At 53.5% G+C, this 18,554-nt stretch overlaps 2 protein-coding genes across 2 annotated transcripts; both read right to left on the bottom strand.

Moving 5' to 3' along the window:
- Nucleotides 1–337: 337 nt before the first annotated feature.
- Nucleotides 338–3,912, bottom strand: Rem2 (RRAD and GEM like GTPase 2). Its single transcript, XM_059274439.1, has 5 exons — nt 3,810–3,912; nt 2,340–2,684; nt 2,057–2,130; nt 949–1,156; nt 338–618 (listed from the first exon to the last, which is right to left on the bottom strand). The coding sequence occupies exons 1-5, from the start codon at nt 3,910–3,912 to the stop codon at nt 338–340; spliced, it is 1,011 nt and encodes a 336-aa protein (XP_059130422.1).
- A 6,623-nt stretch (nt 3,913–10,535) lies between these two features.
- Nucleotides 10,536–16,756, bottom strand: Lrp10 (LDL receptor related protein 10). The gene is made up of 7 exons (XM_059273651.1): nt 16,309–16,756; nt 15,972–16,016; nt 15,223–15,358; nt 13,180–13,370; nt 12,050–13,067; nt 11,720–11,849; nt 10,536–11,590 (listed from the first exon to the last, which is right to left on the bottom strand). The coding sequence occupies exons 1-7, from the start codon at nt 16,346–16,348 to the stop codon at nt 11,003–11,005; spliced, it is 2,148 nt and encodes a 715-aa protein (XP_059129634.1). The 5' UTR covers nt 16,349–16,756; the 3' UTR covers nt 10,536–11,002.
- Nucleotides 16,757–18,554: the final 1,798 nt, after the last annotated feature.

Below are 18,554 nucleotides of genomic sequence, written 5' to 3' on the forward strand. Positions count from 1 at the left end.
GGCTACAAAGCACTTTTCCAGTTCTAGTTTTTTGGAGTCTCTTGCCAGGAGAGGTGGCCTCTTGTGAGTTAATAATAATAATAATAATATAATAATAATAAAAAATACCTTGCAGCACGGATTTCTTCCCTGACTCGCAGGTCGTGAGGTGCTGTGGGTGGTCAGCAGTTCAGACCAGGCGTGGAGGCGGTGGACAGACCAGCCACCCGGCCCCGCCTCCCGCTCACACCAGGGCATCCTGGGAATATTTGGTTTCCTAGACCGACAGGAGTAGGGTGAGGGGGCGAGCAGAGGGCATGGTGACCATGGCGACTGCTGTGGCCATGGCGACCGTGGCTCAGAGCACGGAAAGGTCGTGACACGACCTGGAGCGCTGCTTGAAGAACTTGGCGTTGCGCGGCACCAGGTTGGCGAGGAAGCGCTTAGCCTTCTTGGTGAGGCTCTCGCGGCGCGTGGGCGGCGCGGGGCCGTCGGGGCTGCCAGGCTCGGCTCGCTGGCCCCGGCGCCGCAGCCTGATCTGGCGCACGGCGCCCTCGAAGAGCTCCCGAGTGTTGTGGTGCAGCGCGGCCGACGTCTCGATGTGCTTGCAGCTCAGCGTCCCGGCCAGGTGGCGACCCTCTGCAGGAAGGAAGCAGCAGCTCAGGCACCCGATGGCTAGGGCTCTGCCCGGTGGCTAGGGCGGGAGATGGGGTGGGACCACTGAATCCCAACTCAGAACTGGGTTGGGATCCTATGACGGAGGTGCTAAAAGGGAGGGCGAGGTGCCTGGGGGGGGGGGGATCAGTGAGGGCTACTGAAGGACCCCAGGAGCTGGGTAGTGGGGCTCCTCCCTGACCCAGGGACTAAATGTAAGAACGCACCCGTAGGGGTAAGAGGCTTCCAGGAGAAGAATAACCTGGAAAGGCATCTCTTGAGATTTCGAATACAGAATGGGTTCAGGATACACACCCTCTAGTGACACCTCCCTGGAGCGGGCCAGGTCACTCTTGTTGCCAACAAGGATGACAGGTATGTCATGGTGGGGCCTTCCAGCCCGGAGCCGAAGAAGGGTTTCAGGAACTTTGGAGAAGCTTCGTCGATCTGTGACCGAGAAGACGATGAGGAAGGCATCCCCCGTCTGAAGGCAGTGGTCCTGCAGCCATCCTCCTGCATCGCCCTGCAGATGAGCAGAGAGCCACAACATGCTAGAGCTGGAGGCATAGAGACTGGAACCTGCATCTCAACCAGGAGGAATCCGGACGTGAGAGAGGCCCCTTGCTTAGGACTGGGAGCTAGTTAATGGCAGAATTCCGATACCCAGGGGCCTTGTGGAGGATGGAGAAGTTAAAGTGATGTGAGTCTCACGTGGGAGAGCTGGGGAAATAGGATCTCAGGATAGGTTAACCGTCTACGTTCTTAGGTTTAAGCTCCCGATTTAGAAAAGAATGTTGTTGAGGAAGATGTAAAGGCTTGGGATGTAGCATTGGTAGAATGCTTGTAGTATGCCCAAAGGCCCGAGATGGGTTCCTGGCATGTTGTAAACATGAAATCACCCAACAGCAGTCCGGGGCAAGAAGGGAGTTGTGCGTTCCAGGCCACTGTGGGCCACATTGTGAGACTCTGTCCCCCAAAATAAAGAGCTAAAAAATGTAAAAGTAACAGCACTTAGTCTCTTCTTTCTACATAGTAACATTGTGTTCAAGTATTCAGAGGCCTGGAATTCTCCTCCCTTTACTGATCCTGTGGAGCCTTTTTTTCCTGTCACATTAGACTGTCAGGCTGAAGTGTTTACCAGTGGGTCAGTGTTGGTGTGTTTACCCTGACTCGAAGCTCAAGAGTGTCAAATTCAGATTCTAACTTTTGTCTGAGCCAGAAGGTCCTGAAAAACGGTGGGTATCACAGCCACGAGCCATGATAGGCACACCAAGGTGGGCCTTTGCTCCTGGAGATGCAACAATGCAAAGTCATGTTCTAGCCCATGTTGGAGCCAAGACCGGCAATGTGAGCAGCTTCAGCCAGACTGCCCTTCCCAAGTCCCTGCAGCTCCATCGGCTCTCGGCCACATCTCCGTCCTCACCTGCTCCCAGATGTCATAAACAATTAAAGTCACTTCTTCTTTGTCCACTATGATCCGCCTCTCATAAGTATCCTCTGTTGGGAAAGAGAGAATAAAGCCAATGAGGAGGTTCCCCAGCACTTGGGAGACTTGGTAACCAGGAACACCTTGGCTCCCAGCAGCAGGGAATCCCCTCTGGGGAGACTGCCACAGAAAACATTGGGGAAATTTCTCTTAGCTTCTGTCCTCCAGTGTCTGTTCACACCAGAAACACTTTCATCCCTACAGGGTGCCCCCCAAATACCTGAGTTCTCCATCTCATGAGCACTGTCTCCCTGGAGACCTCCAAAAGTGCCGGCTAGGGTGCTCTTGCCTACGCCACTCTCCCCCACGAGCATGACCTTAAAGACACCATCCTTTTGGGTGGGGGCTGCATCCCCTGAGCCCACAGAGTCAGAGGAGCCAGAGGATGAGGCCTGAGGTGGCCAGTCAAGTTCATCGACAGCTTGGCCCCGCCGCAGCTGGTGTTTATAGGGTACAGGCATACTTCCTCTTCGTCTGGGGGCCCCAGGGACAGGAGGTGGCCCACTCCGGTCCAACTCTGCCAACAGTTTCTCTGGCTTCTGTTTCAGAAGTGTGGTGTCTGCTTCTAGAGAGGGAGAGAAAAGGAAGCCGTGAGTGAGGTATATCTAGATACCTCCTGAGGGGTTAATTTAGGCTGCTTCTTCAGAGCAGATAAAGACCATGATCCCAAAAGAACTGAGAATCATTAGTCCAGCCTCTTATACTAAAATTACACAGAAACCCAAAGTGATGAGCTCCCAAGGAGCTAGCATAATGGTTTCCTCCTTGTAGGTCCTGGCCACAACCTGTTCAAAACATGTGCCAGGTAAGGGAGGCACTTGTGTTGTGCACAGGGTTACACACCACTCACACCTTACACTGCCACAGGCACACCCCTAGACTAGGCCCCTGGACCAGGTGGGTTGGGAAGCGATCTGTCTCTCCACTAACGGGCTTATTGCTTCCTGCATCTCAGTTCTCAAACTGAGAGCTGCTGGCAGATGTTGGCAGAATCAGAAACTTTCCAGGAGCCTTGTTCCTAGGGCTGGGGACCCGGGGCTGGGAGCCGGAGAAGGGGAGTGTGCTGTTTCCTGTGTCCCCGTAGGTAGGTGAGCACCCCCAGTGCATGCTTGTGTGTGAGAGAGAATCCTCCTGGATTTTTGCCTTGTCCCGGTGAGTGGGAGAGAATATTGTGTTCGTGGGGAGGTAGCGATGATGGAGAGAGTGTGTATGCGGGGACGATGACAATTCAAGGGTTGGGGTGACTAGAGGAACAACAACAGACACAACAAAGGGGGATGGAGCCAGGCTATAAATAGCACAGGATCAATATTTGGCAGGCAGCCAAAGATGGAGCTAGAAGAAACCCTTACAACAGGTCCTTAGGGAAGCCCCCTCGGCGGGTGATTCCTGGGTTTGTGGGCTGCCACTTTCCTTCCCCCTTCCCTCCTGGCCGGCTCTGCTCATCAGGGATGAGGTTAACCTAGGGGCCAAGTACCCAGTGTCTCTAGCAAAGCCCGGAGCGTGTTGGGGGAGGGGCACCTGGGCGGCTTTCCCCCTCCCCCTCGGCTGTCCAGACCTCCAAAGTGCAGGGGTCTCCTTGGCTGCGTCTGCTCTTCCCTTCTCAGTGAGCCCTGGCACTGACCTTCCCACAACGCTTCAGCTCCCCCACCCATGGCTTCGGCCACGTCCTACCCCGCTTAGCCCTCACCTGGTGTGGGTGTCCCTGGTGGGGAGGCCTGGCGGCTGCTGGAAGGACAAAGTGCCGTGGTCTCTGTGTCCGTGTCCATGTTGCTGTCAAGGTCCGTGTGCATCGGCGTGCATGTGCGAGTGTAGCCCAGCGGCTCACAGCACGGGTTCCTCACTCAGCAGCACTGTCAGCTTTTCCCTTTAAATACTGCCCCCCCCCACCCCCCGCTCCCCCCCCCCCAATCCCATCCCAGACACCTGGAGAAATTGCCCCGCCTCCTGATGAGGTCACATATGCTAATGAGCAGTGATGTAAGCGGGATTCCCTCCTTCTGTCCCCCTCCTTTTTCTTTGTGTCACTTCCCTCTGGGAGTCTGTGCCGCACGGGCACAGCCTGGTGAAGGCAGAACGGACCAGTCCTAGCGTCCGAAGGGCTTTCAGAGGGCAGCGTGGAGCGAGGGGGCTGTGGATAAAGGAGTTGAGAGTGGCAGGAAGCAGGGACCCTGGGAGCCAGAGGACTTTTTGCTCCGGGGTCCAAGACTACACGCCTTGTTTGTTGTTTCCAGCCCCCATCTCGCTGTCCGGCTTAGGGTGGGTGCTCAGTGGCTAAAGAGAGGGCGGCAGACTGACTAAAGGCTAACTTGACAAAACGAAACGGGCCAAGAGATGGCGAAGCTGGGGGATGGCCACCCTATTACTGCCTGCCTCCTTCACTCTGCCTCGTCTGGAGTAAGAGCTACAAAAGTCCGCAGGCAGATGAGAACGCTGAGGAGGCTCTTTGTGCAGCTTCATTTTGTCTTCGCCTCCTTCGCCGCTAGGTCCACGCAGCCAGCGCTGGCCAGCAGCAGCCGAGCTGGCGGTGACGGACAGCGTCTAGGGGAAGCCCGCACAAGCAACTCCTTGACAGCTCCGTGTCTGCCCAGCTCCCTTCCATTCAGGTTCTGCATACCCTTAAGCACTCAGTCACCTCTCTGCCTCGCCCTGTTTCGCCAAGTACCCTTCGGCAGCGTTAACTCTCTTCCTTTTCACGACAAAGGTTTAGAGTGGTTGGTGGGTGGCCTGTCCCCAGAGCACTCAGGCAAGTGTCGCTAGGGTTCCCACCCTTATCTTCCCAATGCCACGACAACTCCCACCCCCCACCTTCTACACAAAGCTGCTTGCCTTCTCTTAAATATCCACAACCATTTTAAGTATTTTTTTTTTTTTGAGACAGAATTTCTCTGTGTAACAGTCCTGGCTGTCCTGGAACTCTATTTGTAGACCAGACTGGCCTTGAACTCACTGAGATCCACCTGCCTCTACCTCCCAAGTGCTGGGATTAAAGGCATGCGCCACCACCGGGCAAATTTATTTATATTTCATGTGCATTCATGTTTTGCCTGCATGTCTGTGTGAAGGTGTTGGACTCCCTGAAACTGGAGTTACAGGCAGTTATGAGCTGCCATGAGGGTGCTGGGAATTGAACCTGGCTCCTCTGGAAGGGCTATCAGTGTTCTTAACCACTGAGGCATCTCTCTAGCCCAAAATCCTGCAGTTACATAAAAACTTTAATTATATATATGTAATTTAAAAAAATCTTAGGTGCATTGGTGTTTTCCCTACATGCATGTTTGGTAAGGGTGTCAGGTCCCCTGGAATTGGAGTTACAGACAGCTGTGAGCTGCCAGGTGGGTGCTGGGAATTGAACCTGGGTCCTCTGCAAGGGCAGTCAATGCTCTTAGCCACTGGACCATCTCTCCAATGCTCCTTGCAACCTTCTTTTATTGGTGATACACTTTGTCATTCTCAGTGGACTTTTCCATGGAAGAGATGAGTAGTAATCCTGGGAATAGGTGTGGTGCGGCTGATGTGCAGATGAGCTCGCTCCAGGGCAGGATCTGAAGGAGCTAACATAACCCATGCACTCCACTCTGTAGCGCCTTCAGTCTCCAATCACAGCTTCTCATTCTAGTTTGCTTCTCCCTGCTGTGATAAAACCCCAAAACAACCCCCCGGGGAGGAAAGGGCTTATTTGGCTAGCAGGTTAGAGTGCATCTTCAGGGGAGGACAAGGCAGGAACACAAGACAGGAACTTGAACAGAAACCATGGAGGGAAGCTGCTTCCTGGATTGCTCAGCTTCCTTTCTTCTATAGTCCAGGGCCCCTGCCCAGGACAGCACTGTCCATGTGGGCTAGGACCCCACAGCAACTAGCAATCAAGAAAATGTCCCACAGATGCGGCCACAGACCAAACTCACAGAGGCAGTCCCTCAGTTTAGGGTTCCTCTTCCCCGGTGTCATTCTGACAACTGAAATTAATGTGACACTTATTTTATCCACAATTTTGATATAAGAAGTATATTCTGTAGTAGAAGCACACTTGGGAGCAGTGACCTTGGTAGCCATGTGTTTCTATGAGTGACCCTTGGCCTTTTGGAAAACCTTACATTTCAGATGTGAGTATGAACGTGTGTATGTATGCGCCACATGTATGTAGGTGTCTGCAGAGGCTGGAAGAGGGTGTCAAATCCCCTGGAGGCAAACCCAGGTCCTCTGGAAGACCAGCAAGCACTCCTAACCTCTGAACCATCTCTCCAGCATCCCCCTCCGCTACCCTCCCAACCCCGGGGTGTGTGTGTGTGTGTGTGTGTGTGTGTGTGTGTGTGTGTGTTTGGTTTTTGACACTGAATCTTTGGCAATTCTGGAACTGTCTCCTAAGCTGTCATTGAATTCAGGATGGTCTTTTTGTCTGAGCTTCCTGAGTGTCGGGGTTAGACACACGTGCCACCATGTCTGGATTTCTTCTTTCTGCACTTATTTTTTATGGATGTCTATGGACACACGAACGCAGCTGCATTCATGGAGAGAGGTCAGAGGACAACTTGGGAGCTGCTCCCTCCTTCCACTCTGGGTCCTGTGTTTTGAACTCAGGGTGTCAGACTGGGGAGCGAGTGCCTTTACCCTCTGAGGTGCCTCTCCAGCTCTGTTTTATCTATTATCATCTTGCAGTTCTGGGGATCGAACCTAGGCCGTCCTACATGTAAGATAAGCCTGAGACCACGGATACTTCTCTTTGGTTTACAGTTTTAAAGGAGTTGTAATCTCTGTAATTACATCTGTAATCTCCCCTAGAGCAGTGGTTCTCAACCTTCCCAACGCGGCAGCCCTTTCATACTGTTCCTGGTGTGGTGACCCCCAACCATAAAATTATTTTTGTTGCTACTTCATAACTGTAATTTTGGTACTGTTATGAATTGTAAATACCCATGTTTTCCAATGGTCTTAGGCAACCCCTGTGAAAGGGTCATTCAACACAAAGGGGTCACGACCCACCGGTTGAGAAACACCAATCTAGAGGCTGAGGTAGGGTTATGGAGTTGGAAGACCAAGCCTGGCCTATCCAGCAAGACCCTGCCTCAAAACTAAACTCAGAAGACACCCTAAAGATGTAAGCTTTACTTACCTGCAGAACTCACTTAGGTGCTTGGATTCAAATTTCTTTGATATTGAGATAGAGTGGGTCAAAAGCTGCAAAGCCTGGCAAGTTTCCTACGGGGACTTTGCCTCTTCATACCAGTCTTGGACCATGGACGGGGAGGGAGGTCCAGCTGTAGGGCATTTCCTTTCCTTTTTTTGTGCGGGGAGGGGTTGAGACAGGGTTTCTCTGTGTGGCCTTGGCTGTCCTGGAGCTTGCTTTGTAGACCAGGTTGGCCTCAAACTCCTGCCTGCCTCTGCCTCCCGAGTGCTGGGCTTAAGGGTGTGTGCCACCAAGGCCCAGCATAGGTCATTTTCTTAGTGATTGATGGGGGAGGGCCCAGCCCATTGGGGGTGGTGCCACCCCTGGGCAGGTGGTCCTGGGTTCTCAAGAAAGTAGGTTGATCAAGACATGAGGAGCGAGCCAGTAGGCAGTACTCCCACATGGCCTCTCCATCAGCTTCTGCCTCCAGGTCCCTGCCCTGTTTGAGTTCCTGTCCTGACTTCTTTCAATGATGAACAGTGATGTGGAAGTGTAAGCCAAATAAAGCCTTTCCTCCTGAACTTGCTATTGGTCATGGTGTTTCATCACAGCAACAGTAACCCTAAGTAGGACAGCCTGGGGGGGGGGGGGGCTGGCCTCTTCCTTGCCCCTACAGTTCACATTAGTGAGTGATTCTAGTATACCTCAAGTTTCTTCCATGACATGGTGCTACCCCCACCAAGCAGCATTATGGAGCAAAATCTCCAAAGATTACTGCGACCAAAGTAACTGTGTGAGAAGGGTCTTGCTTTGTAGCTTAGGCTGGCATTGAATGCATGACAATCCTGCCTCAGCCTCCTTAGCATGAGCTAAGATTATAATTCATGCACTTTCCTCTCTTACCTTCTTTTTGTAAACTGGTTGTCTCTCTGGTTTGCTGCAGTAACAGTAACACAACTTTTTTTTCCCCCCTTGGGCCTTGGTCAAAGTAAATTTGAGCTGTTGGTAGAGGGTATGCCTAATGTATTTATTAGTCAGGGTTCCTGGAAGGAATGAGTTCCCAGCCCAGATGAACCGTCAATCACCTAGCAGGTATGAAGCCCCGGCTTCAATCCCCAGTACTGCATAAACCTGGAACGGTTAAGTACCTGTAATTCCAGCACTTGGTGGGTCAGAGCTAGTCTTTGTTTGTTTGAGACAGCGTTTCTCTGTGTAGCTTTGGTGCCTGTCCTGGATCTCGATCTGTAGACCAGGCTGGCCTCGAACTCACAGAGATCCGCCTGGCTATGCCTCCCTAGTGCTGGGATTAAAGGCGTGCACCACCACCGCCTGGCTTTTTTTTTTTTTTCTACTTTTTAAAATTTATTTTTCTATTATCAGCTTGATACCGTATAAATTCTTTTTTTTTTTTTTTTTTTTTTTTTTTTTTTTTTTTTTTAAGATTTATTTATTTATTAGGTATACAGCATGTATGACTGCAGGCCAGAAGAGGGCACCAGATCTCATTACAGATGGTTGTGAGCCACCATGTGGTTGCTGGGAATTGAACTCAGGACCTGTGGAAGAGCAGTCAGTGCTCTTAACCTCTGAGCCATCTCTCCAGCCCGATACCGTATAAATTCTTATCCTAATTGTGAAATGTTTCATTGAGGCTTGCTCAGTAATTGAGTAAAACCAAAACTTAATTATAAGCCACAGTCATCCTAGGGTCCCCCTTGCTATATAGCCTCCCTGGTTCTGTGGGTTGCAGTTTGATTGTTCTTTGCTTTATATCTAGAATTTAAAGAGAAAAAGAAAAGAAAAGAAAAAGGGCAGCAGGAGTGGAGGAGTTGCTGGAGAGATGGCTCAGTGGTTAAGAGCACTGGCTGCTTTTCCAGAGGACCTGGGTTCAATTCCCAGCAGCCATATGGTGGCTCACAACCATCTACAGTGGGGATCTGATGCCCTCTTCTGGTATAAAGTCAGTATGGTATTCATATCCATTATACATATATACTTTTTTTTTTTAAAGGGAACTTAGTGTCTGGATCTATTTCCCTATATTGTCTGCACAAGGTCAGTTCCCCTTCCCACCAGCGCTGGGGCTCCACTGTGACTGACCAAATGGAAAGTTCCTGCTTACACCAGAACAGGATAAACTTCCATGTACGATGATCTAAGCACAAGCCTCCCGAGTGATTGACTCTGCTTTCAAGAGTTCCAGCCAAGATGTTGCTGCATCCAACCATGAGCATGCTCACCTTCATCTCCACCCATTTTTGCACTGCAAATACCCCAGGAAGGGACGTTTGGAGGCCGGGGGGATTGAGGTGTCAGTCAGCAGGGTCTGAGGGGGCTCTGGCAGGAGACCAGGCAACGGAAGATGCAGTGAAGAACACCGCCAGCCTGACTACTGTCTTTTTTGAGGCAGGGTTTCTCTGCCTGAACCTGGCTGTCCTGGACCTTGCTCTGGGCAATGTTCACTTGACATGTACAAGGATTATTTTTGTGGGCAGGAGGAGGGTGAGGGCAAAGCTTAGTGTACTCCTGATCCAAGTTGTGGAGGGTCCTAAGAGGGGAGATTCTGGAGAAGCCAGTTCCTTGGGGGGCTTTGAAAACTCTGGGGCAGCTTGCTCCCCAGAGGCAGGTTCCAACACTTGCCCCCAGTCTCCTCCCCTCAGCTGCCATCCCCAGAGCTTCAGCTCTGCCCACTGCTTGGGCTCCACTGAGGCTGGGTCTCGCCTCCGTGTTTAATTTGCTTGTCCTGCCTAGAATTCAGCCTACTGCTGACAGCATGGTTGAGAACTCAGCTTGGGCTCTCCTCCGGGAAGACCTCCTGGATTTGGCCAATCATGCCAGCACTCTCACACCTCAGACTGACCCTCCTTCAGCCTCTCCCTACTGTGAAGGGCCTAGGCTGAGACCTCGCCTCCCTTGCCTGGCTGGTGGAGCGTGAGAGTGGGTCCTGGGTTTTATCAGGGAACAGACTGCTGCTGTGATCTGTTCTGAGAGTATTCCATAAATGGATCCCTTCTTCTTCAGGGCTCAGCTGGCTCCGACTTCTGGCCTGCAGTGAGTTCAGGTTTGCTGCTGAGCCTCACGTCAGTCAGTGCAGAGCGGGGCCCGAGAATGAAGATGGAGATGGTTAGTCCCCAGGGCTCCTTGGATGGTCCTGCCTCCTCAGCAGCATAAAAATGAAAGGCAGGCAGTTGGAAAATAAACAGGAAGAGGGAAAAGTGGAGGCTGACCCACAGCCTCTGACGAGGAGCACAGTGAGAGGGAGAGATGAGCAGAGCCAGGCAGAGTGTAGCTCACGGCTAATTTACCAGGGGCTGAAATTTATGATTTTTTTATTTTTCTTTTTCCTTGATTTCCTGGGCAATGATGCAGCTGGGGGACAAAAGCACTTGTGTTCTCTACGTGGGCCAGGCGCCACAGAGATGGAGGCTGGCAAAACCATCAGCCTGGCCAAATCCTCCCCCGGGGGACTAGACCATCTCTAGCCAACTGTAGTCTGGTACTTAAGGCCACTTTTGGGTGGGGAGTGGAAAGGAGGGAGTGTCCAAGCCTATGATCCTTTGGGAACCTTTCTTAACAAAGCCACCTGGACAGCAGCAGGGCGGGCAGAGGCTGGTGGTCGAGTCTCTAGTGTCCACTCATACACAGAAGGGGCGCTCAGGGAGCACTCTCCCTGCCTGAGGGACACCTAACTTTCTGCGCTACGTAGATCAGTGGAGAAGCCAAGCCATTTCCAAAGGATCACACTATTGTGTCTGGAGCCCAGAGGGGACCCAGCTCCCTCAGGCAAGCAGTGGTTCATCCTCTGCCTCGACTACCCAGACTTCTGGCTCAGCCAGTGGCATTAACAATACATCATCCTCATCCTCTGGGTCCAGGACTGCTGTGTGAGGTCCAGCTGGGGTCCAAGTGGGTCCTGAGGGCCACAGGCTGGGTAGGAGGCGGCCTCGTAGGACCTGTACAACTCCAGTCAGCAGTGAGGGCTCTAGAGGCACTGAGAGTAGAGGGCCTGGGGGCTCAGAGGCAGTGGCAAGGGCCGGAAGTGTGCTCGGGGTTGGGATGGGGGACTTGATGGGCAGTGGAGGAGCCTGCTCGCCATCCTGCCCCCCTACTGCTCCACCCTCACAGGTCTGGCCTGTGCTGTCATCCAGGGCCTCGGAGGGAGCAGCAGACGTTGTGACCTGGGATCTGGTCTCAGGAGCCCGAGCTGGGGTACTGGTTCGAGGAAGCAGGCCCCAGCGACGGAGACGGCGAACCAGACGGCGCACTGAGCGGCCACGCTGGCGACGCCGGCCTCCTGAAGGGCCTCCTGGAGTCATATCTTGGCGCAAGATCTGGAGCAGGGAACGCAGGTTCCCCAGCACAGAGTTCTGCAAGGAGAGGAGGCAGGCATCAGTCAGGGGTCCGAATGGCTGGATGAAGCTCCGTGCCGTGATGCAGCCACAGCAGGGTACAAAGCCGGCACCGTGAGGCCCAAGGTGGGAGGAACAATGACTTACATCGTTCGGGTTCTCTGTAGGGAAGTCTTCCACAGGTGGGATGGCACCCTGGGCAATAAGCTGCCCGTAGGAAGGAGGTGCCTGCTGCTGCACAATCTCAGCCTCCATGCGGGAGAGGGGGGCAAAGACGCTAGAAGGAAGGCAGGCCGCGGTCACTTGTCACTCCAGTGAGGGCAATGTGCCTCCGCCTAGAGGGGGCCTCTTCCCTCCAGACCCAGGCCAGGGCAGACGGAGTCAGGCCAAGGTCTGTCCAAAGTCACGTCCCTTCCTTCCTTGCCCCATCTCCCCCTCAGCCCCCATCCCGCCGCGGGCAGCCCGACTCCAACTGACCTGTACTCCTGGGTGCGGATGGCATAGAGTTTGCAGGTGCAGCCCAGAGCGATGACCAGCAGCAGGCCACACACTAGGCTGCCAATGACGGCCGCTGTGATGACCTTCCGGGGCAGGGCGTAGGAGCAGTCCCACTCGTCACTGCCGTCGGTGCAGTCCGGCTGTCCGTCGCACACCCACGTCTCATACACACACTTCTCATCCCGGCACCGGAAGTTGCCCGGCTGGCAGTGCCGGCAGCGTCTCTCGTCGGCTCCGTCAGCACAGAACGTCTGGTAGTTGCAGCGGTCGGCGGGCAGGTAGCAGGCTGTGGCACCGGGGGTGCCGGCGGCTCCACAGGGGAAGTGCCCAGGGGGGCAGCCGGGGCAGCCCTCCTCGTCCGTGCCATCGGCACAGTCCCACGAGCCGTCACAGCGCTGCGCCTCACTGTAGCAGCGCTCGCCCAGGTTTTCACCAGCCCCCAGGCCTGAGGCCAAGCCACAGGGTCTGTCCCAGGGCAAACAGTATCCCCGAACGTGGTAGGTAGCATTGAAGCCCCGGCCGTTGCTCCAAGCAACCGTGTGGTAGGACACAACAGCCTGACCAGACAGGGTCTCCACCGTGACGGCCTTGCCGTTGCTGAAGTGGGTGAGACTACGCAGCAGGCGAGGGGTCTCAGGGGGCCCGGCACCATCATAGACATGCACTGCATCTCCATAGCCCAAGTCCAGGGCTGTGAAACGCACGGCCAGCCTCCTGCCATCATGGGGGTCCAAGAGCCACAGGCAGGACTGGGGGTGGGAGACCGAGGCCAGGTGGGAATATCCAGGGGAGGAGAAGACCCCGTAAAAGTCCTCCAGCGTGAGATTGCAGGGGGGAGTTGGGGCAGGGGCTGGGTTCAGGCGAGGGACCGGGTCTGAGCTACAACCTGCCTCATCAGAACCGTCGCCACAGGCATCAACCCCATCGCAGCGCTGGGCCGCTGGTATGCAGCGGTGGTTCAAGCACTGGAACTCTTCCCGCAGGCACAGCAGCCAGTCTGCAGAGGCATCAGAGACACTGGGAAGCACCGGAGCGAGCTCCCGGGAGCCTGGCCTCTCCCCTGGGACTCCCACGTCCCAGGGGCCCAGGGCATGCCCCATTCAGCCTACCTTGACTATAAGACAGCAAGAAGCCCTGGCCCATGGGTGCCCTGGACCCAACATAGATGTAAGTAATGGTGACATTGCCCCCTGGAAGCTGCAAAGGGCTGGCAGGAGCCTCGCACAGGGAGACTGGTGGCTGGAGAGGGGAGCGCAGGGTTAGGTGCTCTGAGCCACAGGCCAGGTGCAGCTTCTGGAACCTGTAAGGATCAGGAGAGCAAGACATGAGGTGTTCTGCATTTTTGCTGGCACCCTCCCCTCCTGATGACAGGTCCCCCGTAGCCCAAGAAGCAAAAGCAAAACACTTGCTTACCCATGATTCAAAGATCCAAATGAAAAACTCAGCCAATCCTTTGGCCGTAAATATAATCAATGGGAAAAGTTCCAACAGAGGCCAGTGGCACCGTCAGACCACGGGACCCCTCCGGGAGCCCTCTGAGAGAACTGACTGTGCTCAGGGACCAACCAGGCTTATTAAAAGGAAGAAGTACTAAGGCCAGGTTTATTAATTTCCAGTTGCTGCAACACCGTCACCCAAGTGCAGTGGCCAGCAGTTCGCTGACCAAATGTTGTACCTGTAGTTCATCAATGACAACGGCTCAGCTCTACAACCCAAATGGTAAAATCTGAGCTCTCCATGGCTGTCCCCTGGGGCGCAACGGCCTTGTGAGATTGTTCTCTCCTTCACGCACCTCTCTGGATCTATTCTTTTTATCTTTTTTCGAGACAAGGTTCTCCTCGGTGTTGCCCTGGCTGTCCTGGAATTAGCGCTGTAGACCAGGCTGGCCTCAGACTCACAGAGATCTGCCTGACTCTGCCTCCCGAGTGTGGAGATTAACGGTGCCACCAGGCTCTGGGTAAACTCTTAACAAGTGAAGTGTGTGATGCAAACTGCCAGTTGACATGGGCCCCAGTGAGGAGACTTAGATCCTTAGTAGATTTGGGGTAAGGGGCTGGGATTGTTGCTTAGAGGTACTCACCTAGGATGTGTGAACCCTGAGTTGTACCTAGTGCCGAGAGCAAAATAAAACAAAAACAACCAGGAAAAGAAAGGACCAAAGAAAAACGAATACTGGGCCTGTGGTGATTCCACAGGAAACCCCAAAACTTGGAAGGATGAGATGGAGCACAAGCTTAAGGCTAGCCTGGGCTACATAGTGAAATTCTGTTTCAAAAACAACAAACAGAAAGGAGAGGAGAGCCAAGAGGGAGGAGAGAAGTGAGGAGAGAAGAGAAGGAAAAATAGGGAGGAGAGAGGGGAGTGGAGGAGAGAGGGGAGGGGAAGAGGGGACAGGGGAGGGGAGGAGAGAGGGGAGGGGAGAGGGGAGGAGAGAGAGGAAGTGAGGAAAGAGGGGACAGGGGAGGGGAGGTGAGGAGAGAGGGGACAGGGGAGGAGAGGAGAGAGGGGAGAGGGGAGGGGAGGGGAGAGGGGAGGAGGGGACGAGAAGGGGAGGAGGGGAGGAGAGAGGGGAGGGGAGGGGAGGGGAGAGGGAAGAGGAGGGGAGAGGGAAGGGGAGGAGAGAGAGAGGAGGGGAGGGGAGGAGAGAGGGGAGAGGGGAGGGGAGGAGAGAGGGAACGGGGAGGGAAGAGGGAGGAGGGGACAGGGAGAGTAAGGATGGAGCAGGAGCCATGCAGAAAGGTAGGCCTGGGGAAGGTTTGTTTTGGTAGGGGCTGAACCCGGGACTTCTGCACACCCTACACAAGTGCTCCACCAATGAGCTAGTACTACAGACCCAGCCCCCGAGGAAGAGTCTAAGCCGATGAACAAGTAGGCTATGCTACGGATTAAAGGATTCATCACAAGTCTAGTTGAGCCCAGAATAATTTCTAGAGTCCTTTGGACATGGCCAGCGCCCAAGCTAAACATCTCCACCACAGCCCAGCTCAATTGGCCATCACTGACCTAGGAGCCAAGCTATGGAGCAGACCCAACCAAACCAAATTCTATTCTTCTGCTGACAAGGATGGGAATGCCACAGGGAAGTGACCTGACTTTTCAGAGGGAGACGGAAGAGACAGTAGAGAGCAATGGGGACTTGCCTTGTTTCTCACCTGACAGTTACTGTCTGTTCCTTGCTGCCCAGGATAACCCAGGTGCAGTTGGCAGGGGAGCTGCGGCTTTCCCTGCCCAGAGGCCTCTGTAAAGTGCCCTGTACCTCCAAGAGCACTGCTGGGGGTGTCTCACAAGCTGGAGGGAGAAGGTGGGGACACTGGTAGAGTCCTTTAACACTCTGCCCCTCCCCAGCCTTCCCACCTCGGAGACCCCTGCCCACCAGTTACAGCCCACCGATCCCTCTCTTCCTCTCCATTCTTTTTTTTTTTTTAAAGACAAAATCTTATGCAGCCTAGGATGTCCTCAAAGTCACCATGTGGCTGAGGCTGGCCTTGTACTGATCCTCCTGCCTCTGAGTGCTGGGATTACAGGAGTGGGCCACCCTCATTCCTTTCCATATTTTTCATACTTCGTCTTAAATATCAACACCGTAAGTAATGTTAAGGTAGGCTCTGTGCCAGCAGTAGGCAGAAAGAAATACTGCCTCTTTTCCACTCTCAGGAAGACCTTATCCTAACTAGGGAGACAAAACACGGAAATTACACATAAAAATTGAGATGGTTCATAACAACTACCAGGTGCGTGCTCACGCTGGGCCTCATTCTCCTCTCTTGGAAAATAATGGATGGTGCCCATTCTAAAACTACAGTCTATTTCAGAATTCAGGAGTGAGAGTCTTTTTCTTGGGTGGGTGCATCTTCATTCCCAAGCCCCAGAACACTAGGAAACATTAAGAACTCCTACTCACCAGTGTTTGGGAAAGTGATCCGGTCTGGACGGGCCAGAGCACCTCCTAGAGGGGGATCGAGAAAGGGCAGCAAAGTCACAAGTTTTCTTCACCTGGGCAACTCCAGAGGGAGGCCCATCTGAGACTTCCGGGTAGTTTCTGGGAAGAGGTAGAGGGGCCGGAAGGAGGTGCGTGACCTCGCCGAAAGGTCGCCTACCCTGGCTGTGGGTGGGACGGACGGTATGGTAAAGCCCGAGAGGGGCCAAGGCTCGACGGGGCGGCAGTCGCGGGTGGGGGGCCGGGGTCGCCCTGGAGGGCGCGGGACGGCGGGCAGTGACACCGGGGCGGGGACTCTTACCGTGGAGGAGGAGGAGGAGAAGGGGGAGGGCCGGCAGCATCCTGGGCCGAGCAGGGGTGCCGGCGGGGTCCTGGGGCGCCGCTCGTCTACCTGGCAGGGAGCTCCGCGGGGCCGCCTGGCGGGGGCTGCATAGCCCCGGCGCGACCCGGGCTCGAGATGCCAGGGCTGGACGCGCGGCGGAGCGGAACAGGGGCGTCACCTCTTGCCAACTTCAGAGTTGCCGGTGCCCGGCCGTGCTCGCCCGCAAGGCCGCGAGCGCCCCGGCCAGGCCCGGCCGCACCTGCCAGGCTCGACGCTGCGTCCTCCGCGGACCAAACTTTGTGGACTGCCCGTCTCCGAGCCGGCGCGCTGCTCGGTCCCCGCCGGCCCTCGGGAGCGGGAAGGCGGCTTTGCACAGCTCACGGTGCCCAGCCGACCCCGGCCGAAGCCCAGCAGCCGGCGACGAGGGGCGCGGCCAGCCTGGCCCCACCCCTGCCAGTCACCGCGCGGCCCCGCCCACCTGCGCTCAGCCTCTTTCCGGGTTCCTTTTGCAGTCGGGCTCTGGTTAGCCCTTTGCTTGCCGCCCGCGTTATTTTTCCGGGACGCCGTCTTGTAACATGGTGCCAAAGGACGTCTGCTTTACCCGTAGCTGTGAAGTGTCTTTGGACCCTCAAATTCTCAGTACTTCTCCTTGACCCAGCGCCTGAGATCCGGTGGCCCTTCTGGTAGTAAGCCTTGACTGTGGCAATTACCAGGCGCTATTATAATTATCTCCTACAGTGTTTATTCATCACTCCCGCCCCCGCCCCAGCTTTGGAAACTGACACTTCCTGTAGGCTGGGGCCTAGACTGTTTGTCCCAACAGGGCAGCTTACTCCCCTGCTGAGACTCAGTAAGATCGCAACAAATGGTAAATACATAATATGGCTTCATCACTTGCTGGTTCCGTGAACTTGAGAAAATTACTTCTCGGTTCAGCAGTCCTATAAAATCGAGGTTCACGATCGTGCAACTCCCTCCTGTGGTACTTGGGAACGTTTAGGGAAATAATGTAGATTGAGCCCTAAGCACATTGGCAGACATAGGAAGTGAAGCGCCCCTACCCAATAGCAGCTACTCTTTTCAATCACAAGAGGTATTGTTAAATTTTGTGGGCTTAAGGTTACCGGTTTCCTGTGGCACAGGTGGGTAATATTTACAAAGAATAACAACTTGAGGTTTTTCCACATTTTCAGGCTTATTCCTAAGTAAACATTTAGTACACACATAGTAAATACTTAACAAGGAGAAGTCTGCCCCTCCGGTCAGTAGTCCTGTGAGGTAGATTCAGTAGTTACTTCCATATTACAGATAATGAAGTACAGGCGTGGAGAAGTTAAATATTTTCCCCAAGATGAACATCTTAATCTGAAAATTCAAATCTGAAACACTCCCACAATTTTAAATTATTTGAGCACCAAATAATTTAAAGGTGCGAAATTCCATACAGTGAAGGCTTGTTTCATCTGCAGAACTGCTAAAAATATTGTTTAAATTTGTCTTCAGGCTACTTGCAAGGTGTCTATGAAGCATGAAGGAATCCCACCTACATATATGCTGTGGCATACATGCAACCACACACATGTACACATCTATAATAAAAAGTCAACAAATATTTTCCATGCTTCTAGGGATTACTCACATATGCCAGGCATTGTTCATAGCTGAAAGGTGACCACACCCCTGGGAAGTCAGAGTTGTTTTTAGTCTTCATTGTATAATTGAGGAAACTGAGTCACAAATAGTGAAGATAACTTGTTCTAAATCAAACTCTTAGCATGTAGAGGAGCTAGACTCAGACAAGATTCAGTCAAGTTGTGTGGATCAGGCTCCCTGCTGTTACGCATGACTTGGTCTAGAATCTTCAGATCAAAGACTTTGTCTTAGGGAGGGTCTCTTGTATCCTCTGCTGGCCTTGAATTCCTGATTCTTTTGCCTTTACCTCCATGACTATAAACATGTCACCATATCTAGCTGGAACAAGGATTTATTTATTTATTTATTTTTAGTTTTTTAAGACCAGGTTTCACTGTTTAACAGCCTTGGCTGTCCTGGAACTCACTCTGTAGACCAGGCTGGCCTCAAACTCACAGAGATCCACCTGGCTCTGTTTCCCAAATGCTGGGCTTAAAAGGTGTGTGCCACCACCACCTGGCTAGAACAAGGATTTTTAACACCTGACTACTTTCTAGACTAGATTTTATTTTAAAACAGCTGGTCATATTGGT

Source organism: Peromyscus eremicus, chromosome 9, assembly GCF_949786415.1.
Source record: "Peromyscus eremicus chromosome 9, PerEre_H2_v1, whole genome shotgun sequence".
Classification (NCBI taxonomy): Eukaryota; Metazoa; Chordata; class Mammalia; order Rodentia; family Cricetidae; genus Peromyscus; species Peromyscus eremicus.